General features: G+C 38.3%; 1 protein-coding gene and 1 pseudogene across 4 annotated transcripts in view; one reads left to right on the top strand and one right to left on the bottom strand.

The window, feature by feature from the left end:
- Col4a5 (collagen type IV alpha 5 chain) overlaps positions 1-27,617 on the top strand; it is a 281,900-nt gene that overhangs the window by 246,731 nt on the left and 7,552 nt on the right. For 2 of the 4 annotated variants that reach the window (XM_017803139.2, XM_017803137.2), the window contains 7 exons: positions 9,252-9,260; positions 12,202-12,335; positions 14,066-14,138; positions 14,472-14,543; positions 16,628-16,756; positions 22,284-22,382; positions 24,221-24,433. In XM_017803139.2, the coding sequence (XP_017658628.1) occupies positions 9,252-9,260; positions 12,202-12,335; positions 14,066-14,138; positions 14,472-14,543; positions 16,628-16,756; positions 22,284-22,382; positions 24,221-24,433 (729 nt within the window). The remainder of the gene's footprint in view (positions 1-9,251; positions 9,261-12,201; positions 12,336-14,065; positions 14,139-14,471; positions 14,544-16,627; positions 16,757-22,283; positions 22,383-24,220; positions 24,434-27,617) is intronic. The other 2 variants (XM_017803140.2, XM_017803138.2) reach the window with 1 other exon arrangement.
- Positions 1,598-5,600, bottom strand: LOC103750055 (annotated as a pseudogene).

Here is a 27,617-nt window from a genome sequence, read left to right as displayed (position 1 = left end):
TAAAATAATATTATTGATATTAGAACTTCTAATACATAATATGTGCGTACTTCTCAGCATTAGATAAACCATATATTCTTCAACATATGTGTGGAAGGTGATTTTTCACATCAAAATATATTATAGAATTTCATCTTAATTCTCAAATTCTTGTTCATCTACGAACAATTCGAAGAGATGCTGGCTCCAATACAAGAGATGAGCAAACAACTATAATTAATGACTGTAATGTATTATTAATTCTGAAGTTACAGCCAGTCAGATGTAATGGCGTACACCTTTAATCTTTGTCCCGGCCCGCGGGACTTTCAACAGGGTACCTGGAGTGAGGAGTGGGGATTGAATGGGGCAAGAGACACAGAGAATGGAGACAAGACAGTGCTCTGATCAAGTCTTGTTTATTGAACATCTGCACAAAGCTTTTATAGGGAAGCAGAGGGCGGAAGAAGCTGGGCGGGTAAGTTCCTCTGTTTACCGCACATTCCACAGCCAGACCATGAGGCAGGATGTTTTTACAGGATGAGGAAATTTACAAGGTTGAGGCAGAAAAACATGTTTTTCACAAAGTCATCCGCTACTCTTAAAAGGAAGTCAGAGAGTGAAGCTGTAAACTGCTTGCTTCACAGACAATAGTTACTATTTCAGGGTAGGGGGCCCCACGGCTCCCTCCTCTCACGCACTTCCTCCATCACTTGCTCTCCAATTTCTATGTCCTCAGTATATCTTCCCGTCTTATCCTCCAGGCAGGTCCAGATTAAGTCCCAAATTGCTAAAGTGCCAGGAGGAAGAGGGGCCTTCTTATCTGCCTCCTTGAAATCCTTTCCAAGCCTACTCTAACGCGGGAGATTAACAAATCCTTCCTCTAGAAACTACAGGGCATCATTAGCTATCGTATCTCAGCCTTTCGTTTTCTAAGTCTAACTTCGTCTCTGTCTCCGGGAACCTAACTTCGTCCCTGTCTCCGGGAACCTCACTTCGTCCCTGTCTCCGGGAACTTCACTTCATCCCTGTCTCTGGGAACTTCACTTCGTCCCTGTCTCCAGGAACTTCACTTCATCCCTGTCTCCGGGAACTTTATTCTATGCTTTGCCACTTGTTCGTGGACTTTTCTCTCCGTCCCTCTACTCGGGGAACTTTACTAGCACTAGATCTCCGCTGCTTACCTGCGGACCTTACCTTATTTTCTTTCTTCTTTCTGTTTAGTCATTTCTTTTTTCCATTTTTCAGGTGCTTCTTTAACAGGCTCTTCCTTCTCTTTTTCATATTCCTCTTTATCATCAAAAACATACTCTTAGTTTGCTTTACAGTCCAATTTACAAATGGTCCCCTTAAAATACAGCATGCCCCAAAGCCTTCTGAGTTTGAAATGTAGCCTGCAGCACTCTTTCTACAGAAGCCCTGAAGGATCACAAGAAGCTTTCTTAAAAACAACAACACAAAAGTTCCAGTTGGATGAAACCATTTTTCAACTGAGCTTAAAAAACCGAATTTTCAGAAATACAAGAGGACAGGAAACAGATTACTTGGGTTTTTTTTTTGTTTTTGTTTTTTTTTCTCTCTCTCTCTCTCTACGTCTTTTCACATCTTTTATGAATGCAGCTACGATGTTTCCTCCACTGATACACATAATAGGGTGGACAGCGTGGTTACCACCAGGACCAGAAGTGGGCTCAGACCGCAGCTGGGAGGAGCAGCCATTGATTTTGTGGTTGTGTGGCTGGAAGCACCAGCGATACCATCCTTTTCATAATCGTGATCAGAAAGACAGAGATGTGTATTGCCTGACACATTGGATTTTAGTTTCTGCACCTGCAAATTTGCACAAGGTGGCAAGACATGTGTGGGAATTTCATTCTCAGTCCCTGATGGCTCCAGAGCCTTGTTCTTGACCCGGATGGGCTGCCACACAGTCACATCGGAGCCATTGCCAAAGGCTTGAATTGCATTTTTGAGACATGTATTGTCTTTGAAGAAACTGAGAAATTTCAAGCACTCCTCTAGGTCATTCCCACTGTTGCTGCAGTCACACCACAGGACCACGCTGAGGCTGCTGGAGTCTATGTAGTTGGGGGTCATGACTGTGCCAATCAACCCCGAGTAAGCCAGGAGGCAGTCTGCATAGTTCTCCTTAAGACAGCTGCTGACACACCTGGACTCTGGCTGGCAGTTGGTAAAAAAATCTATGAGGCGAGATCTACAGATGTAATTCGTCTTGCAGGAGTCCTGCAAATTCAAACAGTTGGGTTTCTCCCGCTCTTCGTAGGAGCACACAGGCACGATGGTCAGGCGCCGCCGCTCTGTGCAGGCAATGTCCCTGCAGGAGCAGAAGAGCATCCCATAGCTGTGCTTGGCTGGGACCTTGTCAAAGAACTGCCTGAGGGCCTTGTGGCACTTGCGGCGGTTGCAGACTTCATTGGACATGCTGGTGGTGCATGGGGTGATGTAGGCAAACCTGTACTTCTTGCAGGTGTCATCAAGGTTGCAGGCCTTGGCCACATCCAGGCAGTTATTCCCTTTCGAAATGTGCTCCACTGATATGAACAGGTCGGCACGGAATATATCTGATAATCTGCTGTTAACTGGTTCATATGGGGAATCTTCCAGCAGATCATTTCCCTGTAGACTCTGGTACATGCTCCAGTAGATGCGCAGGCAGTTCTTTTCTTTCTTCATGCCCCGCTTGCAGCGGCAGTTGTAAAGAGACTTTTGCTTCAGGGCCTCCATTGCGCTGCGACACTCATCCTTGGCCTCCAGGCTGGAAGCCAGGCTGAAGTTGATCTCCTTGCCTGCCACACACTGCCTTAGCGTGCGGTACTTGGTGCTGCAGCTCTGTTCTTTCAGGCACTGATTGCTGGCTTTCACGCAGTCAAGGCGGTCCCCGCCACTCACTGAGAGTTTAGCACCCTGCGATCCCCGTACGGGCCACCACTTGCCGCAAGCCATGACTCTGACCAGCAGAGCCGAGGAAAGGACAACACCGATGCCAAGATGAGGTTCACTTCACTTTCAAGTCTCTTCTCTTTATTGAACGTTTGTACAAAGCTTTTATAGGGAAACAGAGGGCGGAAGAAGCTGGGCGGGTAAGTTCCGCTGTTTACCACACCTTCCACAGCCAGACCAACGAGGCAGGATGTTTTTACAGGATGAAGAAATTTACAAGGTTGAGGCAGACAATAGTTACTATTTCTGGGCAGGGGGCCCATGGCTCCCTACAGGGCTGGGGAGAGATCTCAGCAGTTAAGAACACTGATTGTTCTTGCAGAAGACGCACCAACATGGCAGCTAACGTGGTCCGTAACTCCAGTTCCAGGGAATCTGACAGTCACATCTGTTCTCCACGGGCATTGCACGACATGGGTGCAGTTACCTATGTGCAGACAATACACGCATACACATAAAATAATAAAATATTTTTAAATAATAAATAAAAAATATATTTTACTTATTATTTTTTATTTTATGTGTATGTGTGTATTGCCTTTGTATATTTAAGTGCACCCATGTCGTGCAATGCCCTTGGAGGTCAGAAGAGGATATCGAGTCCCCCTAGTACTGGAGTTATGGATGGTTGTTAGCCGCCATGTAGGTGCTGAGAATTGAACTCGGGCCCTTTGAAAGAGCAGCCAGTGCTCTTAATCTCTGAACCAACTCTGCAGCCCCCTTTTATGTCATTTTTGATTGAAACTTTATTGTAATCAAACAGCTTTCTCAAAGAATTTATTTTTCCTTTGGAGAAGAGTTTACAGTTTTGTCTTTGCCTTATGAATTTTTAACACAAATGAAATTAAACTACCATTCAGAAGGGCATTTTAAGTAATAATAATAATGTGGATTATCAAACCCTGTGGATAATATAATTCTTGACTTGATAATATATATGGTTCTCAGAGAACTTCCCATTTTCACTTGTCATATATTTCTAAAAGATTTATTTTTAGTTTTTATTTTTTAAAAATATTTTATTTCTTATTGTTATTTTATGTGTACGAGTGTATTGCCTGCATGTATGTGAGTGCACCCATGTCATGCAGTGCCTCAGAGCTCAGAAGAGGGCTTTGGATTCCCCTGGAACTGGAGTTACAGAGGGTTTGTAGCTGCCATGTGGGTGCTGGGAATCGAACCTGGGTCCTCTACAAGAGCAGTCAGTGCTCTTAACCATTGAGCCATCTCTTTAGCCTCTATTTTTAGTTTTTAATTATATGTACATGTGCTTGTCTGTGTGAGGGTATGTGCATATGATTACAGGTGTGTGTGGAGTCAGAGGCATCAGATTCCTCTGGACCCGATGTTCAGGCAGCTGTGAGCCACATGATGTGGGTTCTGGGAACTGAATTCAAGTCCTTTGCAAATGTAGTATACACTTTTAAGCACTGAGCCATTTCTCCAGCCCCTTGTCACATCTTTCTAAATTGTATTGTTGTGAAGGACTAATAACCAATACTGATTAGAGACTCATAATCTTATTTTCTCCATACACATATAAACAATTGCACAAAGAACAATTACAGGGAGCTACCCAATGGAAAATTTGTTGATTCCCCCAAATGTTTACTTAATCTGGAATGAAAATGCCCACAAATATTTCAATGTATCTATTATTATTCAAGATAAATAGTCCTCCTGGGTTATAATTCTGCACTCCTTTATTCCATTCCCAGCACTGGGAAGGTAGAAATATATGTATCTCTGAGTTCAAGGCCAGCCTGGTCTATATAGCATGTTTCCCGACCAGCCAGGGCTGTATAGTGGGACCTTGTCTCAAAACAAAACGAAACAAAAAAAATAGTGTGTTTCATGTTTGTAGAGAGGTATTAAAAAGGGGTAAATTATGATCCTGTAGTCTGGCTTTTGAGAATGGCAAGGCATTTTTTTTTCTTCTACTGAACTAAAATTTAGCAGGTTTTCAAGATTTTGGGAGGAAGTTATGTATTTATAGATAAACTGACTCTCTGGTTTCACTAGATGTAGATAGAGAGATAGAGATAGAGTAAATAAATACATTTATAGATGAGAAATCATTTAATAGACTTTCTTAAAGATGGCAAGACACATTTTATTCAATCAGGTACAATAGGAGAGAATAAGCTCAACTACAAACACAAAGAGACAAGTAGTCTTACCAGTTTATCACCGAAGGGCAGAAAGAGGAATTTAGGGATGGAAAATTACTGAGAGGGGTTATTAAAAGTAGGGGGATTCTTGCTAAACTTATTTCATAAGCTTCTAGCAAATGGAAGGCCAAGAATTTACACATCATAGTTAGGGTCGAGGAATTTGATCAGATATTGAGGACTGGAGATTATTGAGGTTGAGAGGCACTAAACTGATTCAGTTGGGTTTTTGATGTATCTGGGCTTGGCAGACAAAAATGGGGTGCAAGGAATACACCTAGCAAGGCCTCACAGATGCCTGTCTAAAGTTTGGTGAAAGACAAGGTCAGTGTCACACAGAAAAACTGAGACCCAATCAGGTTAAAAAAATTGTTCAAGCACGGCCTGCTGCTCCGCTGTCCCTGCCTGCCTCAGCCGCTGCCGTTGCCGCCTCCCAGCCAGCAAGTGCGGGAAGGAGCAGTCGAGGGTCGCTGCCGCCGCCGTTACCATGGGGAGAAAGTCCAGCAAGGCAAAGGAGAAGCAGAAGCGGCTGGAGGAGCGAGCGGCCATGGATGCTTTCTGCGCCAAAGTGGACGCTGCCAACAGGCTTGGAGACCCTCTGGAGGTGTTCCCAGTATTCAAGAAGTAGACAGAAATGGGTTGACTGTCTCCATTGAATGTAAGCGAGTGTCTGGACTGGAGCCAGCCACTGTGGATTGGGCCTTCGACCTGACAAAAACCAATATGCAGACCATGTATGAGCAGAGCGAGTGGGGATGGAAGGACCGAGAGAAACGAGAAGAAATGATGGATGACCGAGCCTGGTACCTCATTGCTTGGGAAGACAGTTCCATCCCGGTCGCCTTTTCCCACTTCCGGTTTGACGTGGAGTGTGGGGATGAAGTCCTATACTGCTACGAAGTACAGTTGGAAAACAAGGTGCGGCGGAAAGGCCTGGGCAAGTTCCTCATTCAGATCCTGCAGCTGATGGCCAACAGCACACAGATGAAGAAAGTGATGTTAACCGTATTTAAACACAATCATGGCGCTTACCAGTTCTTCCGAGAAGCTCTGCAATTTGAAATTGATGACTCTTCCCCCAGCATGTCTGGTTGCTGTGGGGAGGACTGCTCCTACGAGATCCTGAGCCGGAGGACCAAGTTTGGGGACAGCCAGCACGCTCACACAGGTGGGCACTGTGGTGGCTGCTGCCACTGAACTCTCAGAACCACCTGCAAGCTAAAGCACTCTCCTCAGGCCTCTCCTCTCCCTTGGTCTTATACCACTTGCCAGGTGCACCCAGAGCTGTGGACTCCTCAGCCCTGTATGTGCGGGGCACACCTGAGAGCACAGAACCCTGGGGAGCAGTGGTCTCAGCTACTGTTCACCTCTTGCTGGAAGCGCAGAGTGCCAGGGGGACACAGGAGAGGAGACTGACAGGACAGCCACCAAGCCCGTCCTCACACTGCAGCTGCCTCCTCACTAGGCTTTTGGGCCCTGGAATGGAAGTTTCCCCACTTCTCTGCAGCTGATTCCTGACAGGTCCCCTCACTATGCCCCTGTCTGGTTAAGTAGAATGTTTATATCTGCCTTTGTAAAAGAAAAAAAGAATTGTTCAAGGTCATGCATGCTGTTAGTGACTGGCATTAACTGTGAATGATTTAGGGTTCTCCAGTGCTCAGCTAAATATCTATTATACCAGTAGCATCCTATCATCTTTTCACAAAGGCTTGATGTTTTTTTACCTTTTATTCTAGCTAAATATGTAAGTTAATAGAGAAAAACGGCTTTTATAATTTTAGGATACTTTTAGCTATAGTTAGCTGTGCTTTACATCCATTATCTTGCTTTTGGTTACCTCAAATATCCATCAGTCCCTAATAACGTCTTACATTCTTTCTAAATGGATGTCATCAAGTAGGTGAATAGAGTACATGTGATTTAACTATCAACAAGATAAAAAGATTTGAATGTACTAGGAAATAATTTTGACTACTGCCAAGTTGCATAGAATTCTGCCTTGATCACTGCTAGGCTGGACTTCCAGCTAGGGAATTTCTTTTTTGTTCTGAAACATTAGAATGTATTTGAAAAGGAAAAGGAAAAATAGTCACATTACTTTAAAACCAATTTCAACAGCTTTCCATTTACCAACATGCTCTATATATTTTAGTTACTGGAATCTGGTCTCTATGGTGTTTACAACAGGTGAAGATAGCAACGGCAAGTGGAAATTGAATTAAAAACAGCAGTTGACTCATTAATTTATTATTAGTAATCACCACTTATGTATAAGACTGTAGGTTTTTGTTTTGTTTTTCAGTTAAAATTTGTTAGAAAATTCAAAAAATAATGGATTGAGAGCCTCATACATAAAATTGACTTGGCATATAACTCATTAAAATGTATGTAGCCTTTTAGAAATTAAAGTCCTAGAAGATTTGCTATGATGTAGTCCAAAGTTTCCTGTGCTGCTGACCCATTAAGATGTTACATATGGATAAAATATCTTTTTTTTGTCTTTTTGGGGCAGGGTCTCCCTGTAGCCCCAGCTGTCCTGGAACTCACTGTGTAGACCAGGCTGGCCTTGAACTCACAGAGATCCGCCTGCCTCTTCTTCTTATTGGGTTAATCTATATCAAGTATACATATAAAATATCTTTGCTGACAATGAATTATACTAAGTTGCAATTCTAATCTACTAAATTAATTGCATGACCAAACTAGAAGTCTTGAGTTATTTTGCTGTATTTGGTTTGGGAACTAAATAAATAAAAGACAAAATTTTAAAATTTCAAATTATCAAATATTTTTAAAGTATTATTACTGTGTAGTAACAACAATATATGTGTGTGTGTGTGTGTGTGGCATACAAACATTTACACCATATATTATGCTGTTAGTGTTAAATCCTTAAGTGCATAGTTTGGGTTTTACTCATTTTTGTGCTTTTTTAACACCGTGCACATGGCAGACAGTAGGTCTATATTTTAAAACTTGATTTTGATCATTATATAATCATGTAAGGGAGGTTTGGATAGATAACCCTTTTCCTATTATGTTCAGAGAGATTGCCCAAAGTCGTACAGTTGTTAAGTAGTATAGTCAAGAACAATTCCAAGGTTTTTTTAACACCTGAGCCTCAGTGGTCTAGCACAATTTATTCTCTGTTAACATTGTGTTTATAAATCATAGGAAGATGTATAAGGAAAAGGAAATTGTGTTTATACTCAATTAACACTAACCAAAAGGTATTCTATTTGTAAACCTTTATCTTTTCATGTAATGATACTTTTTAAAATAGTAAATAACCTGACAATACGTGCATTGAATAATAATTTTTTGAAAAGTCATTGTAATCCTTTCTGTGGCTTGGGTGGGATATTTCATGAATATATTAGAGCACCCCTTCACAAATAGTCTTCATATCTTTGGAAATTTTGAATCTTTATCTTTAAGTTCAATGAATTTTTCTCCTTTGGGACTTATTACAAGCTATAATGCACAGAAGGTGGTCTCCTGACTTATTATGAAAAAAATTAAACTATGTTTTCATTGAGAGATATCCGAATAAGTAAAACAGAAGTACAATTGGTTAAGTGTACTCCAGTGACTTTTCTACTGAGTCACAAATTATATTAGAGATTTAAAAATAAATTTTGCCAGCGATGCTTTTAAAATTAACTGTTATCACCATGAGTCACTGTGAGCATACAAATAAAATTTCACCTTATGTTTTTATTAAAGGACAGCAGAGGTGAAGATATGTTTAAATATTGTTTCACCTCTGTTAAAGGAAATGAAGGCTATTGGTGAAATAGTACTGTCTTGCCAACTTTAATATTTTGAGCACATAACTTTTAGAAGGGAACAGTAATGGTGTTAACATAGTATCTTTAGCAGAGTTTCTTTTTTATTAACAATAGCAGCTTATTCTCTAGAATAAGCTCAATTTGAAAGGATTTAGTTCTATATATTTCTGTATGGGTCTGTTTACATACTGGTTGTGCTGTACATACAAGAAATGCTGCCAAAGAGGGTTATTGTTTACCTTGCTCTTTCATATGAACCACTTCTAACTCATAATCTTATTTTGTACTGTGTGATGTCTGATACTGCTAACTTCGATCTTTGGGCTTTGGTGAACTCTGATCTTCCCAGGTTTTCAAGGTTAGACTTTTCACTGGTCAATTTTCTCTGTTTTTTAAAAAATGTTTTATACATGTGATAAGAGAAATGCACCTTATTTGCTATAATTAGAAGTCATTGAAGAGTGATGTTATCCTTTAATACTACCAACTTGGGTTTCAACGATTTCAGTGAAGGTAATGACTTACTTATTATTGAGTTTGAAATGATATCAGATCTCTGGGATTCGATTCTAATATATAATTATATATACATAGATATACAATTGGTTTTACTTTGTAGACTGCATTAAAACATTGATTTAAGAAGCTGGAAAGATGGTTAAATGGTTAAGAGCACTGGCTACTCTTGCAGAGGACTCTGCTTTGGTTTCCAGGACCCACACGGTATCTCACAAACGTTTGTAACCCCAGAGCCAACACCCTGTTCTGACCTCGGTGGGCATTGCACAACACACGTGCACTTACGTACATGCAGGCACTATACTCATACACATAAAATAAAACGTTAAATTTTAAAAAGACGTTTATTCAGGCAAGCATTTGATTCATTTGTAATTTCTGCATGTGGATTTTATTTTTCTTATTTTTTATTTTGGCCTTGAATTGCCTTAAACTGTGTGTTTATGGCTATTTTCTGTAAAGGGAGAAAGAAACTATTGAATACTAGTAAAATAAAACTATAATGCCTTTACTATCATTTTAGATCATTAATTTAAATTTGAGGGATTCTACAAACACTAGGTATGAAATAGCATAAAATTCCCTATATTTGCTTTGATTTGAAAAAAAAAGCATTGTCTTTCTTCAAATGATGTGGTGTTCTAGTAACTTCAATTCCTCACTGACATTCTTCAAATCTAACTGATAGAGTAAATTTCCCAGTTGAGGGTCCCTCTTCCAATGTGTGGCAAGTTTATAACTGAAGCTATCTAGTACAAACATGTTTACTTAGAAAATTCTATTCTAGTGTATTTTAGCTAACAGCTGTGCAATTTTTTTAAAGTACAAAGTGCCTATATCTTTCTTTACAAATGAGCATGGAATTTCTGTGTTGTCTGGTTGCCAGGCTAAGGTGATTATATGATTTAAGTTATGTAAATGTAAAAATAATTGCTGTATTATCATGAAATCACTTAAACATATCTGAAATATTAAAACAAACTTATAAGATCTGTTCTTATCTTAAATTTTACTACTCATAAAGATAATAGCAATAATAATTACAAAAATAACATTTTCATGGTTCTACTGCTTGTCAGGCACCAAGCTAGGTAATTTATACATGTTATTTCATATCTTTGAAACAACCCAGGTTTTTTTTAAGTTAATGCTATTCTTTTTCTATTTCACAGAAAAATAAATTGAGGCTGAAGAGATTAATAATCTTGTTAAGATCAAGCAGCTAATCACTAATGAAGCTGGGATTTGAACCCAGCGTTGTAACACCAGGATACAGTGTTTTTAATCACTTTGTTATTCTGTCTTATTAGTGTATAACCTCTGATTCTGAGTCATAATAATTAGAAAAGGGAATAGAAGATGCTTTGTCCATATGTAAACACCAGCCCAATGTTCTAAATTTCTTTGTGTTGTTTCTATGATTCCTTTAAAATTATACCTACATATTTTCTCTTTTAGTTTAAATCTATTTTTAAAATTAAGACTGCCAGAGAAGATATTACTGCTAACTATAGATTATTCATTATCTAGGGCTTTCTAATTATTTTCTAAAGACAAGGCTATTTAGTCTCAGCCTCAGCACTGAGCACTCTGCAAACATGTAACACTTATTTTCTCCCTACCTACAAAAGACTTGCCCAGTGATAAGATCATCTGGTTGCTTAATTGATCTGCTATCTTTATTTAGGCCTATGGGTTAAAAAACCATAGTAAATTAAAAAAAAAACAGTGAAACTCCATGAAAATATTTTTAAATTAATTTAAAAAGTACTATATTGAAGTAATAAATTTCTGACATTTAAAAATAATCCCTGTGTCCAACATATCACAAGATGAAATTAAAATAGTATGTTTAAGTGTCTTAATTGTATAGTAAGTTGCTGCTCAGTAGCCAGGTGCCTGCCTAGCATACATAAGGCCATGGATTTGGTCCCCAATACCACAAAAATTGCATAGTAATAAAAGATGAATAAATGAGACTTCTTATAAATAAAGCAATTTAGCTTTTTTTGTAGTGCTGGAAATCAAACCCAAGGCCTGGCCAAGCGCTACATCCTCAGCCTCAAGTAATTTAATTGTAATCACAGTAAGAGAAATGGCTTGAATTCTTGATTGCCCTACAACAGACATTCTTTAAGTGTTGGTCACACAATTATCAACTTCACCTTCTACAAGGTACTTGTTAGAAAACAGATTCTTGGGAACTCTCTAAAGGAGTGACCCAGGTAATTCTGATGTATGCATGCACCAATTTGAGAACAATACCTTACTTTTGGTTTAAGTCAAACACTTTTTCAAGGATAGCAGAATTAAACATTATTATATCCAGAGTCCTTCCTTTAGGTAAGAGTTTATTAGGTTTAATAGAAAATAAAATGCAAGGGGCTAGGGAAATGTTGAGTTGGTAGAGTGCCTAAAATGTATGAAGTCCTGAGTTCAATCCCCAGCACCACATAAAGGAACCTATTGGTGCAGAACTATAATTCTAGCACTTGAGAGGTTGCAGGTAGACCAGAAGTTCAAAAGTTCAAAGACATCCTTAATTACATAGTAAGTTCGAGGACAACCTGAGATGCATGAGACTCTGTCCAAAAAAAAAAAGTAAGTTGAAAGGTTCTACAAACCAGAATTAAGAATAACAAAAGAAACCACAGTGTACTTTAGGAAATTATTCAACATGCACCTACGTATTTTAACCCACAGACTGACATGAAGATGGTTAATACTTTAAACCTTGACACGTTATATTAAAATGTGGTTATTTGTTGTGCATTATCAAGGTTTACCAGGTCCAGAAGGTCCCCGGGGTCTCCCTGGAAATGGAGGTATTAAAGGAGAGAGGGGAAACCCAGGCCCACCTGGGCAACCTGGCTTACCTGGTTTGAAAGGAGATCAAGGACCACCAGGACTCCCGGTAGGAAATGGATGTAGATATTTGATGATAGGAGAGAGTGGGTAAATAGCATCCGAAATGAGAATTTTTACCTGCAGCATTTCTTAAAACACTTCCCACATGGATTATTGGTGAATTAAGAATGAACTAGAAGGCAAATTGCCTGATCTTCCCAATTAAAGATTCTTTGCCATATTAGAGTAAAAGCAAATTTGTGCAAGGGAAACGTGTATATTGGGGCATTGCATTTGGATGAGCCCACCCATAGGGAAATAATTATTGTGAGTGGGAATAGTTTAGACTTTGTAATTAGCATCAGGGTTTTAAGTTTCAGTTCCACAGTATGCTTTTTCTCTATCTGTGAAGAAACACTCTCATTTTCTGTCTTCACCTATAAAGAGAATAATAATATATTCTGTGACATGACTCCTGTACTTTTTACTTGCTTGAATGACCTAGAGAGTCATAAACTACTCTATGGACTCTCAACACTATCACCATTCATCAGATTGTTGGTAGAATTCTCAGCCCACACTCTCTGGGATGTCTTTTAACTCTGAAGGTTTCCACATAGTAGAAAGCATTATTTGTAAAATAGTGGCCCTTAAAGTTCTCGGGTACATTTGCCTTTTTTCCATGTCACTCTTCTTGTAGCTGCTTAGATTTAAATATTTAATCCTCTCATGACTCATTCTCCATTTACTCCCTACCTGACTCTTTCTCCATGTATTCTGAATTCAAGACTACTGATACATTTTGCCCCATTGCTCTCTCTCTCTCTCTCTCTCTCTCTCTCTCTCTCTCTCTCTCTCTAGTTGTATCCATGACACTTCATCATTAAATACTTCTGTACTTGTTTCCTAAGATTGAAGATTCTCTCTCATGAAATCACAATACAGTTATTAACGTCACAAAACTGAACATGGAACTAAATCCTTTAATTTCTACCTTTCTAATCTTATTGTGGCAGTTGATGTAGCAATGTCCATTTTAGCATTTCTTTCATGATTTTGACATTTTAAAAATTGTAGCGTTACCCCACTTTAAAAATTGAATATTTTTTCTGTGATATTTCTTTCTAATTAGATTCAGATTATTCATCCTCAGCTGGAATACTACATTAATGATGTTGTGTCTTTCCTGATAGTACATAAAGAGGGCCATGTTGTCCATCCAACACTCATTTGTTACTTTAACTTCGATAAACCAATCAAGACATTGCCTGGTGTTCCAGTTTGTTTCTCCACTGCTGTGACAAAACACTCTGACCAATACCAGCTTGTGGAGAAAAAGGTTTATTTGGCTTATATCTCCCAGGTCACAGTTCATCAGGGAGCCCAAAGTAGGAACTCAGGGCAGGAACCTGGGGGCAGGATCTAGAGCACAGGCCATGGAGGAACACTGCTTACTGGCTTGCTCCCCTGACCCCTGCTCAGCCTGCTTTCTTATGCAACACAGGCCCACTTGCCAAGGGGTGGCACAACCCACAGTGGGCTGGGTCCTCCTACATCATTCAACAATCAAGATGAGGTCCCACAGTCATGGCCACAGGCCAGTCCAATGGAGGAAATTCACCAATTGAGGCTCCCTCAATCCAGGTGTGTCAAGTTGACAATAAAGCAATCCGGCACACCTAGTGTCTTCTAAAGACAAAGCTATAAGCCACTATACAATACTTCAGTCTTCATTCACGTTCTCCACTCCCTCCCTATATTTTATTTTCCTTAACACTAATGATTTTACTTATTCAGGGTAATCCTGGACGGCCTGGACTCAATGGAATGAAAGGAGATCCTGGTCTTCCTGGTGTTCCAGGATTCCCAGGTATTTGAAAGGATACTTTAAGGTTTTTCTTTATATTTGAAATAATAGTTTAATTTACTCTTTAAACACTTTATGCATACAATGTATTTTGATCATAGCTACCCCTACTACTTCTGTCCAGCTCCCTCTGGGACCACAGCAATTTGTCTGTGTCCCGAATTCATGTCTATTATGCTAATGATTGTTATTATTAGTATTAGTCCTATTATCTCCTGAAACTTAATTAATGTTGACCATATTAAGCTCCATTGAAAGTACTTATTTTCTTATTTGTCTGAGTAAAGGTGGTAGCCCTGTTGCTTTGTCATGCAATGTTATATTCTGTCTTTACAGGAATGAAAGGACCCATTGGAATACCAGGCTCAACTGGCCCTGATGGGGAACCGGGTCTTATTGGGCCCCCAGGTAAGAATTATTTCTGAGGCTAGATATATCCGATACTGACATTGAAGACTTTTGAAAATGTCCATTCTGTCTTTCACTCAAACTCTAAAGTCTCAATTATTTCTTAAATTCGGTATTTAATGATGTTATATTGATAGCCAACCTTTTAAATATAAGGTAGACTCAAGATCAACAAGAAAGCTTTTTGATTTTACTAGCTTTTATACTAATCTACCTATATTGTATTGAAAAGATAATAAGAACAAATTGTATATGGACATATGTACATTGTTTACATTAGATTAAGGGGATTTATGCCAAAAACCTATAGTTTACCATAAGCATTAAAGATATATGCAGATTTCTCCTAATTCAGCCAGAATCTTAACAAGCACAACAAAGAACTGTAATTAATGTCAAAATCAGAGCAGACCTGTCAGGATTTGTTTTCCTCTGGCATCAGTGCTCATAACCTTGTAGTGGATTAGACTTTCTTTTTATTATTTTTTATTGAATTTTTGTGTATTTCATACAAAACATAATCATCTTTATACTCCCTTCCCCATTGCCACCCTCCCACAGCACACCCTCCCACTGGATTTCATGTATTCTGTCATTTGTGTTAAGGCCTATAAGTCAAGTTAGTGTCCCCAGACATCCCTCAGCGCAAGTTCATCCACTGAGGTCTAGTCTACCTAACTAGAGTCTCTCCCTTTAAGAAGATCAGCTCTTCCTCACCCAGTAGTAATCAGCTACCAATAGCTCTTTGGGTACGATTTGGGCCTGCTGCCCATTCCACAGTTCTCAGGAGCTTGTAGGACTCTATTTCCATTTAGTCATGCACCTCTTCCGTGGCTCTTACAGTCTTTCTGACCCCTGAGCCCTTGGTGGGTAGAGTTTAATATAGGAGTCCTACACACTCTGCAGAACCCTATTCTCTATACTTTGGCCATTTGTTGCCTTTTGTTCATGGCCCTCTGTTGCATGAGGGAGCTTAGTTGATGAGAGTTTAGAGATGCAGTAGTTTTGAACTCCTTGTTCCACTATGTTCCATGTGCCTTAGGTGTACAGATTTCATTGTAGATATGTCACTTCAGGTTGGGCAAGTCACAACCTCTGTGGATGACTATTTGTGGAACTCTTTAATAATCTCCATCTGTTATAAAAGAAAATTCTTTGCCTAGTGGTGACTGTGATACTTGTCTGTAAATATAAAGATCTACATTTGGCAATAGTAAGAAATTGCATTTCTCTGAGGATATGACAGCCTCGGTGTATTCTCTAAGATCTATGACCTCTGAAAAACATATGTATTTGGCTATGTTTTCAGTACCACACATGAATTTTCTCCCATTGAGTGTGTTTTAAGTCCAATTAGGTAGCTGCTAATTACCACCAAGATAAAAGTGCCACTGCTGCCACAATATAGTTTGTGGTGCCAGTTGTTGTGGTGGTTATTAGGCCTTAAGTCTGGAGCTGGACACTTACTGATGTTCTCCCTTAGCAGCTTGCATAGAGCTCTTCAGAGCTCTAAGTGCTAACCTTCATGGGAGGTGGTTTCCAGGTCGGTTCCAGCTCCATTGCTCCAAATTCTGTGTCCAAAGTATGTCTTGTCTTCAGCAATAGGATCTTACCTTCAAGTTCTGGGAGGCAAGCAAGGGCTGTGACAATAGCCTGTGTAATTTGGGGAGTCTCTTGGACTACCCTAGCTAATGACTCAAAGGGAGGTTTCCCCTGTCTGGCACTATTTCTTGATAATGTAGCCTTCTGCTATACACATGGGCTCATGTAGAGATATTGTACGTAGAATTTTTTTGGACTAATATGGAATAGACTTTCTAATGATTGAGTAATCCTCAAGGCTTGAAACTAGGAATGATATTCATAACTTTTTTCAATTGGCCCACCAAAATATATTTAGTTTTAAATCTTGTGTATGAAGTAATCATAGTTTTCCCAAACATACTTCTGTTGGATATGGTATTAGTTAAATACTTGTAACTTGTTTTTCTCATACAAATACATGTAATTTGAAAACATTTTGGTATTTATTTCTTCTGACATTTCTCTACCCTGTCTTCAAATTTGTGTATTTTGCTTCTTAGGTCCTCCTGGATTGCCTGGCCCTTCAGGACAGAGTATTATAATCAAAGGAGATGCTGGTTCTCCGGGGATCCCTGGCCAACCTGGATTGAAAGGTCCACCAGGACTTCCAGGCCCTCAAGGTTTACCAGGTACTTTTGTAAATCATTGTTTAAAAGCTATGCATTTGAGGATACTTCCCTACTCCTCTTCTTCACATGTCATAATTTGTCTCTGGCTATAGTTGTTTTAAAAATGAATAGAATACCAGGGTACCAGAGATCTTACTTCCTTTTTCTTAGACAATGTTAATTCTCATGCCTGAATTTCCTTTAGATCCAAAATGCTTTATTTTAGCTCCTCTGGACATATTAATTTAAATGAAATAATTACATGTATTCTATGACACTCCAATGCAGTAAAGCTTAAAATCAATAGCAAAAGAAGTTCTAGTAAATAAATGAACCCATGGAGATTAAACAACAAACTACTGAATGATGAATGGGTCAAAGAAGAAATCAAGAAGGAAATAAAAACATTTCTGGAACTAAATGAAAATGAAAACACAATAAAACCTCTGGGACACTTTAAAAGCAGTCATAAGAGGGAAGTTTACAGCCCTAAGAACTTATATAAAAAAATCAAAAAGAGGGCTGGAGAGATTGCTCAGTGGTTAAGAGCACTGTCTACTCTTGCAGAAGACCTGGGTTTGAATCCCAGCACATACATGGTGGCTCACAACCATCCATAGCTCCAGTTCCAGGGGATTTGACACCTTCTTGTGGACTCCATCAGCATTGTATTAGTTGAGGTTTGTTTTGTGGTCTATTTTAGAGAAACTTCTGACTTCTGTGGGTTACTGAGTAGGATGTGTATTCCTTGGTGCTTGAGTAGAAGAAGAGTCTCTTAGATAAATGTCTCTTAGATCCATTTGATGTATATCATTAATTCAGACATTTCTCTATTGATTCTTTCCAGACGACCTGTCCATTGCAGTAAGTGGGGTTATGAGTTGACATTAATCTGTGTCTTGAAGTGTAGTAGTAATTTTTATGAAATTGGGTACACCAGAATTTGCTGCCTGTGTATTCTTGATTATAATGTCTTCTTCATTAATTGTCCCCTTGATCAGTATGAAGTGACCTTCTTTATCTCTTCTGATTAATTTGAGTTTAAGTCTGTTTTGACTGATATTAGTATAGCAATGCCTAGTTGTTTCTCCATGCCGTTTCCAAGATGGATTTCGTTTTTTAATCCATTTGTATTAGTTAAATTTCTCTTTCTGTGATAGAAACACAATGACCAAGGACACTTATAAATTGAAGAGTTTAGTTAGCTTTCAGTTCAAAGGGGCAAGAGTTCATCGTGGCAGGGAGGCATGGCAGCAGATGAGGTTGGAGTAGGAGCAGAAGCTAAACTCTAATATCTTCAGTCAGGCACAGGAAGCAAAACCTGACTGGAGATCTGGCAAGGCTTAAGAACTCTGTAAGCCTGCCTCCAGTGACATGCTTCTTCCAGCATGGCCACACCTTCTAAGACCTCTGAAAACAGCTCCACCAATTGGGAACTTGGAGCCTATGAGAGACACTCTCATTCAAACCATCACACAATTCAACTAGCCTATGTCTTTTGATTGGAGAGTTGAAGTCATTGCTATTAAAGTTATTAATGAAAGATCTGTACTGGTTATGGTAATTTTGTTTTCTCTTTGCATTCTTAGTCCTGTTTTGTTTTTACATAATTGTAGCTTCAATTGTTTTCTTTCCATAGACTCTTGGGTATGATTATTCCTTTCTTCAATCTTTTTTATTACTTTAACTATTGTCTGTAGGGGTGGTTTTGTGGACATGAATTCCTTCAGTCTATATCATGAAAGATTTTTCTTTCTTCTTCAATTATGATAATTTTTTCTGGGCAAAGAATTCTGGGTTGGCACCTGTGGTCATTTAGAACTTGGAATACAGAACTTGGAATCCAGGCTCCTCTAGCTTTTCAAGTTTTTGTTGAAAAGTTAGCTGTTTTTCTGATGGGTTTTCCTTTTTATGTAACATCATTTTTCTCTTGCAGCTTTCAGTACTCTCTCTTTTTTATGTATGTTTAATGTTTTTACTATGATATGTTATGTGTGTATGTGTGTGGAGTGGGGTCTTTTCTTGTTCTTTCAATTCGGTGTTCTGTGCACTTGTATCTATATGGGTATGTCTTTCCTTAATTTAAGGAAGTTTTCTTGTATAAAACTGTTGAGAATCTGATCAATGTCATTGAACTGAGATTCTTTTCCTTCCTCTATGCCTATAATTTGTAGATTTGATCCTTTCATGGTTTCCCACAGCTCCTGCATATTCAATTCTTCCATTTTTTTTTAAAATCATATTCTTTGGTTGAGTGATCCAATTCTCCAACTTTTCTATATTTAAGTATTAATGCTGTTCTCCATTTTATTTGTTCTGTTATTAAGAATTTCTCTTGACTTTTCTAATTGACTTATGGAGTTTCTCAAGTGCATCTTCATCTCAGCTTGGTTTTTCTTAAATATTTCTACCTCTCCTGTGAATTCACTTTTCAAATCCTGAATTGACCGTCATTTCATTCAGCAGTATATTTGTATTTTTTGAACTTCAGTCTGGAGTTTATTTCTACTCTCTTTGAGTTCCTTGAGTTGTTTGCTTATGTGTTCTTTAAAATTTCTTGAAGCTTTGTAGAGACAATGTATGTGTAACTTGTCATTAGGTTGTTGGACTAATGTGATCCCTTCTGGTTTTTTAAAATTTGTGTATTAGTCACTTTCCTGTTGCTGTGATAGAAACACTGACCAAAGCAACTTATAAAAGGAAGAATTTATTTGAGTTTACAGTTCCTTGGGAATTACAGTCCATCATGGCAGGGAGCCATGGTGGCCGGAGATTGCTAGAGCAGGAGGGAAGCTAAGCTCGCACATCTTCAAGCAGGCACAGGAAACAGGAGGACAACTGGAGATCCAGCAAGGCTTAAGAACTCTCTAAGCCCACCCCCAGTGATGTGCTTCCTCCAGGATAACCAAATCTTCTAAGACCTCCCAAAACAGCACCAACAACTGGGGACAAGATGTCCAAATACTTGGAGCCTATGAGGGACATTTTCATTCAAACCACCACAACTAGCTATGCATTATTTATCTCTCCTCTCTCTCCCTCACTGTCCAACCCTTCCACCATGGTTTGCCCATTAAAATTAAAATATCCCCATTTTTGCCATTTTTGCCTTGATAATACCAGTCTCCTATGGTGCCACCTCTCTTGAGCTCCTTCTTTCCCTTTATCCACAAGGTTTCTTGTATAACCCTCTCTTCCCCCTCCCATTTAAATAACCCCATTTTTATCCATTCCTCCTTTAGTAACACCTGTTTCCTACTGTTCTTCTCTCAGGTTCTTTCTTTTCCTTTACCTCTCTGGCTCCTTTTCATTATCCTGGTTCCCACAGTTACATCTGGATATATATTCACTCTTATATAAGGATTTGGTGCTGGGATCCACATATGAGGGAGAACATATATCGTTTGTTTTTCTAAGTCTGTGTTACTTCATTTAGTGTAACAGTTTCTAGATCCATTCATTTACCTGCAGATTTCATTATTTCATCTTTCTTTACTGCTGAGTAGAACTCCATTGTGTAAATGTGCCACATTTTCATTGTCCACTTGTCATTTGAGGTATACTTAGGTTTCTTCCATCCTTAGCTATTGTGAAAAGAACAGCAACAAACATGAATGTACAAGTGTCTCTGCAATAGGACTAGTCCTTTGGTTATATGCCAAAAGTGATATAACCAAGTCAAATGGTAGGTTCATTTTTAGTTTTTGAAGAGTTCTTTACACTGCAGGGGTTGCACAAGTTTGCAATCCCACCAACAGTGGATGAGTGTTCCCTTTCCCCAAATCCTCTCCAACCTTTGGTATCATTTGTTCTCTTGATCTCACCTAGTCTGACTGGGGTAAGGTGAAATCTTAAGATGGTTTTAATTTGCATTTCCCTAATTACTAATGATGCTGAACACTTTTAAAAATGTTTCTTAGCCATCTTTATCTCTTCTTTTGAGAACTCTCTGCTCAGCTCCTTAGCCCATCTCTTAATTGGGTTACTTGCTTTCTTGATTCTTTGTTTTTTGAGTTCTTTATATATTCTGGGTGTTAAATCTCTGTCAGATGTGTTGCTGGTGAAGATTTTCTCCCCCTATGTGGGTTTTCTCTTCACTTCCTTGGTTGCTTCTTTTGATGTACAGAAGCTTTTTAGTTTAAGGAGGTCCCACTTGTTGATTATTGACCTTAATTCCTGAGCAACTGATGTCTGGTTTAGAAAACCCTTCCTACACCTGTATCTTGTCAGTTTTTGCCAATGTTTTCTTTGAACAGATTCAGAGTTTCAAGTTTCACATTGAGGTCTTTGATCCATTTGGAGTTGACTTTTGTGCAAGGTGAAAGATAAGGGTCTAATTTCATTCCTCTACAGGTGGAGATCCAGTTTTTCCAGCACCATTCGCTGAACATGCTGTCTTTCCTTCCATTAATGTTCTTGCCCCTTTTGTCAAATATTAGGTGGCTGAAATTGGATGTACTCATATTTAGGTCTTCAAATTTGTTTTATTGATCTACGGGTCTATTTTTGATCATGTTTATGATTGCTATTTTAAGTTCTGTGTCCTGGGGTTTCTCTCAGTAGTTCTTACTATAGAATACTTCTAACATTACTGATGGGATTTGGTAGGAAAATATTATCTTGGTTTTTCACATTATTTGTACTTTTGCATTGTGACTAAGGCATATGGACTTCTTTTGGTTGCATGTTTGTTTGATATGAAATTATAGCCTGCCTTTGTTGAGTAAAAATTTGGTTCTGTTTTTACTGCTATCATAGCTTTGTTGATTTCTAATCAGGTATGATTAGTTGGTCTGTGCTTGGCTTTCTACTTTTGATTTATTTTTATTTGGAGGTTTGGGGTAATTGCAGTCTCATCCAGTGAGCCAGGTGGGAACTCACACCTAAAACTGTCACTATGATGATTGTTAGGGAAGGGCAAGTTCTAACCAGAGTGTGCAAGAGGAAGTTCCTTGTCCTAGTATCATGGAGGGAATATGTCAAATGATTATATATACATCATATATATACATGTATATATATGTGTGTGTGTGTATATATATATATATATATATATATATATATATGATGGAGGGGTTTTTGTTAAGACGCTGTCTCCCTGATGTCTGCCTGCCATTGCCTCCCAAGTGCTGAGAGTAAAGGCATGGGCTACCATACCCAGCATTGATTATATATTTCTTTGAAAAGCTAAAAGTCACTTCTCTCCTTGTCTCCTTATTGAGTAAATAGTAGTCTTTCTATAAATTAAATATGCCTGGCATAATTAGCCCTATAGTGTGATAGCTAACGCAGATTTGGGTCCTGATTTCCTATCTGATTCTGAAGGTAAAGAGAATATAGCCAACGTGATGGCAGACACAACTAGAATCTTTAAACTAAATGTCTTGTCTATGCTTTTTATTTTGGGTCTGAGCTATTCTTTCATTTATGTGGATTTAATAGGAAAACAAATCGTGAAGCCATTGCTTCAAAACCTTAAGTTTCCTAGCTCTGTCTGCAAGTGGACTTAATCTACCCACATTTCAAAACATCCTTTCTTTTCCTGTAGGTCCAATTGGCCCTCCTGGAGATCCAGGACGCAATGGACTCCCTGGCTTTGATGGTGCAGGAGGGCGCAAAGGTGACCCAGGTCTACCAGGCCAACCAGGTAAGATGGCTAAAGCAATGTGGTGGTGATACTGTTTAAATTTATGAGGCTTCTTGATATAGGACTGTGGTTGGAGATATAACTTCTGGAGAGACACAGCTGTCTGGACAGTCAAGCTGGCAAGAAATAAGAAGGCATATCCAAAGAGATTTGCCATAGCAGATAAGTATAGAAAGGTTACTTTTCTTTGTGTGTAGAGCACCAGAAAACCCAGATATTCCCCCAGGTCATCACACTGTGTACTTGTTCAGCTATTTATATTTTATTGTATTGTAGCTGGGGCTTAAAACCAGCACTTGATCATGCTGGGCAACCAATCTACCATTAAGACACATCCCTACCTCTATTCAGATAATTCTCAGTGTGTTGTTTAAGTCCCTTGACTACCTTAGGACTATTTTTTAATCCTTCTTCATTTCGAAATATTACATAATGAAATTTCCCCCATAACTTTTGCTGAAAATTTTAAGTGATCACTTTAGATGTCACAGTATCATCTCATAATGAGATAGTATATTGATGTGTACATTTTTAAAGTCTGTCATTAATAAATACTCTTGATAATACCAATTTTGGTATCTATTAAATTCATGTCTTTATTTGTTTTGTTTCTTGAGTCAGTTCTCACTATGTAGCCTAGCCTGGTCTCAAATTCATGGCAATCCCCTTGCCTCAGTTTCCTGAGTGCTGAGCCCCATCTTCCTAAATTCCTATATGAAGCCAACCTATGTTCAAAAAGAGTTTTATTAAAATTGTAATACAAATACAGTAATGTATGATTCCCCAAATAAAAATAGAAGGTCATAAACTCAATAGATTTTTAATGTTAGTAACACCAGATAATATAAATGTACTTCTAACTAATATAAACTTAAAAAAATTCTATTAGCAAAAATATCAGTGTCAACAAAGCAAGGTAATGATACATATGGGTCCTCCTAGTGCCAACATTCTGCCAATTCAATAACTTTGTATTTGTTGAGAATAAATGAATTAGTGTCATCTTCATCACAGGCACTGCTGTGAAGTCTCCCAAAAGTGAAAATCAACACACGTAGTGGATAAAGGCCTGTATATAAGAACTTTTAAATGGTCTCATGGAAAGGGGATCCAGTGTTACATTAAAAGAATAGTCATTTTGAAAGTTTCTTAAGAATGTGTTGCTGGGGACTTGAGAGATGGTTCCAAGTTTGAGAGCATGGGCTGCTGTTGCAGAGGATCCAGGTTTGGTTACCAGCATGCACATAACTGCAGTCCTAGGGCATCCAACGCCTTCTTCTGGCCTCTGTGGGCATTGTACACCTGGGTGTACTTCCGTACATGCAGGCAAAACACTCATCCACATAAAAAAATGAATGTGTTGCCTATTTTTTAAGCAAGGTATCTTTCAGAACAATTCTCCAGATGTATTGCTAAGAAAATGTTTTTCAGCACTGAAACTGGCAGAACTATGGAAACTACATCTTTCCTTTCCTGCTAATGAACTGAACAACTGGTTGAAATTTGATTATTAGGTTCAAACTCCCATAGCAAGAGAATAGATAACATACAGGCTCCCTGTAAGCATCACTTCGTCCCACCTGAAGTTTTGTTCACCTAAAATTTTAGTGCCTAATGTCTTCAGCCAATGCCAGGAATAAATAAATGTTTTTAAATTTCTTTGTGATCAAGGACTGTGTCTTATTTGTCTCGCTGTCCATTATATCTGACAGTACTTTTATAGACACTCTATAAATATTGAATAGATTAATCAAATGAGGTCATTAAGTTTTATCAATAGCCACAATGGTGGCTCAGAGTTTACTTAATCTTGTACACTAATGATTTCATGGAAATAGGTACCCGTGGTTTGGATGGTCCCCCAGGACCAGATGGGTTGCAAGGACCTCCAGGTCCCCCTGGATCCACCTCTGTTGCCCATGGATTCCTCATCACACGCCACAGCCAGACAACAGACGCACCACAATGCCCACAGGGAACAGTCCAGATCTATGATGGCTTTTCTCTCCTATATGTACAAGGAAATAAAAGAGCCCATGGTCAAGACTTGGGTGAGATAATTGGCATCTTATTTCTTTCTATGCATTTTGGGTCTGTTTAAACAATCTTCTTGGATTCTAGAGTAACCCTGGCCAAAGTGTATTACTCTATTTAGGGGGAGCTTTCAAATTGAAGAGCGTGTCAAGGCCAACTTGCTATATCTAGTATGAGTTTAAAATGAATAATTTGTAATGTTAAACTAAAAGCATTAAAACATTTCAGTTAGTTCCAGTTACAGTTCTTGTTCTAAAGCAAGGTGATTTTAAAAGGACCACATTCACTGTTATTTAGGGTAGTAAGGAAACAGATGTCCTGGGGTCTATACAGTATAGCAGTTGCTTGATTAGCTGGTGATTACAATCCATGGGAGATAGTTTCTTCTCTCTTACTAGACTTCAAGTTGAAAGAAAGATTATGAGGAAAATCTTGATTTCTAGATCAAAGAATATAAGATCATTGCTTAATTATACTAGTTTTTAGTTTGAGAAAGTTACCTTATCCTTATAAACTATAAACAGACTAGTTTAAAATAATATAAAATATCATATTTTCAAAGAAAATATAGGCCATTTAATAAGTCACCATGTATCTTTTTTGTACTTGGGTGATGGGAATTGGCTGAACTGGATGATGGTCAAGACCACTCCATCCCCAAGATTTCTTTTTTGTAATTTTGGTGCTGGTTGGTAAGGGCTCCCTATTTGATATGAAGCTGCCTATAATAGGATTTGCTGTTCCATTTACCTCCATGAAAACTAAATTTAACTTTTAGTGTGGGGTACCAACTTCAGGGATATCTATGATGATAGGACTTCTGAGGTTTTATCATCTAGACAGTTCACCCTGTGAAAATAGTTCTGTATAAGTGTCTTCTGCGTATTCTGTTCCCAGGGTGTATGGCCACATTTGCTAGTCAGTTCTGGCTCACTTACCTGGAAGCCAGTGGTCATAGGTCATTTAATGAAGCTAGATAAAATAGGAGTTAATCTAGCTTTCTTGACCCTCTTCTATATTTCTTTTCCTCCTCTTTTCTTTTTCTCCTCATTTTTCCACTGTTGCTTTTTTCTTTTTTACTTTATGTTATACCTTCTTTTTAAATTTTAGATAGACAAATCATTAATGTAAATCATGTTTAGATAAGTTGAGATAAATATTAACCAAAATTAATTACCCTACCAGTTTCCTATAATTTTCTTCCATAAAAATTCCCTCAGTTTATGCATCCTGTCTCCACTGACAAGTCTAAATTGTACTCATAGTCAGACATGTAAACGTGCAATTTCTAACCTGTCAGGTCAATACAAAGACATTTCGATTTTGAAAACTAGAACATTTTAAGATGTAATACAGATACAAAATAGTATCTACTATCCAGTATTATAACATTTCAAAATGTATTTGGTCAATCAGAGTTTGTGTTCGGACTTGGGGACTACAAATTATTACTAATTTTGTACTCTTTTAGGCCTCAGACATAAAAAGGCCAGGAAAAGAGCTCAAAATCCCAAGAGCAGTCTGAATTTCAAGAACTCTGATAGGGTTAGGGCAATGATCGTACTGGAGATATGTTGATGATTAAGCAAAGAGTAGAGGCAAGCGTAGCTGTGATGTTAAACAATCACCTGATGGAATAAATGCAGTCTGGTGTGGATTGGTGCAAGGATTATGATAAGCTGGAGAAAAAAAGATTGAGAAGAAAAATTGAATACTGAAATTTGTCTGTATGGGAGAAGAAAAAACTTTGAGAATCGATAGTCTGTGACAGCCTTATAATTTATGATATGGGAAGTATTGAGAATGTATGGAATCACAGTTCAACAGTTTGATGACTGTAACCAAGGTTTCTCTATCATTTATGGGTAACCGTTAGTTAGCAAAGAATGGATCAAACATCATGATCTTATTATGGGTCTTCCTTCTATGAAGTTTTTCCTTTGCTTTCTGAGAATGAGGGTATTTCTTTTTACGTCACTGTATAATACACAAAGCACTTAATACTCTTTGTCTAATTTGATTTTCAAAAGGGTATAAAGATAGGGGACAATCATTTTCCCCTCAGTTTTATGCACAAACTGGCTAAGAGTTATATTAATGCAAGCCACACAATAAAAAGTGATGGACATAGTCTTGAACACAAACCCTGTCAATTCTCAATCTCCATTTTCAATTCTGCCATATTGCCATTTACTTTTCCATGACCTTTAGTCAGTCACTTCCCTTTCAGCCAAGTTTGTATGTTTGGTTTTTTTTCCAGCTAAATCAATAATTTTCAAACTGGGTACCTAGAGCTTCAAACATGTTAATCAAAAACTCTACTCCAGAGTCGTAGCCCAAAGCTAAAATTTCCAAATGATTCTAATGATGTATATTCGAATCAGTCCTTTTCAGTTTGAAGAAAATGTATCACTTCAGCTACATGGAGAGTGCACTCAATTCTCAAATCATTTTCATATGTATTTTCTGTTAAAGTCGACTAACTTATGAATGTGTTTTAGGTAATTCCTGTTTCTGTGTATCTTTTCAGCCTCTTTTATCTCTTATTTTATGAGAGAATTAGTATTCAAAGAGACCATACAAGGCATTAAATGTGTTTTGTGGGGCTGGAGAGATGACTCAGCAGTTAAGAGTGCTTAGTGCTGTTGCAAAGAACATGATTTTGGTTTCTAGCTCCCAACTCCAGTGGCTCACAGCTACCCATAAATCCAACTCCAGGGAATGCAATACTCTCTTCTGGCCTTTGTGGATACTGCACTTATGTGCACAAACTTCCACACAGACCCACACATATTTACCCATAATTACAAATAAAAATAAAATCCTTAATATAAAAAAAAAACAAACAGAATCTGGGGCTGGAGAGATGGCTCAGTGGTTGGGAGCACTGGCTGCTTTGCAGAGGACCTAGGTTGAATTTCCAGCACCCACATAGTGGCTATCAACCATCTGTAACTCCAATTTCAGGGGATTTGACGTCCTCTTCTGACCTGCATAGGCACTGTACAACATAGGTGCACTTACACACATGCACGCAATACACTCATACACATAAAATAAAAATAATAAATAAAATATTTAAAAACATATGTATTTTTGGTTACTGGAAGTGTAGTTAAGTGGGAGAGCTCTTGTCTAGCATGTCTTACACATGGGTTAAAACTCAAACACTATTTAGAAAAGCAAAATTAAAAACTATAT

This window comes from Nannospalax galili, unplaced genomic scaffold (genome assembly GCF_000622305.1).
Source record: "Nannospalax galili isolate Female #2095 unplaced genomic scaffold, S.galili_v1.0 scaffold25, whole genome shotgun sequence".
NCBI classification, from domain to species: domain Eukaryota; kingdom Metazoa; phylum Chordata; class Mammalia; order Rodentia; family Spalacidae; genus Nannospalax; species Nannospalax galili.
Note: the sequence above shows the minus strand (reverse complement) of the source record. Positions and strands in the feature narration are given on the sequence as shown.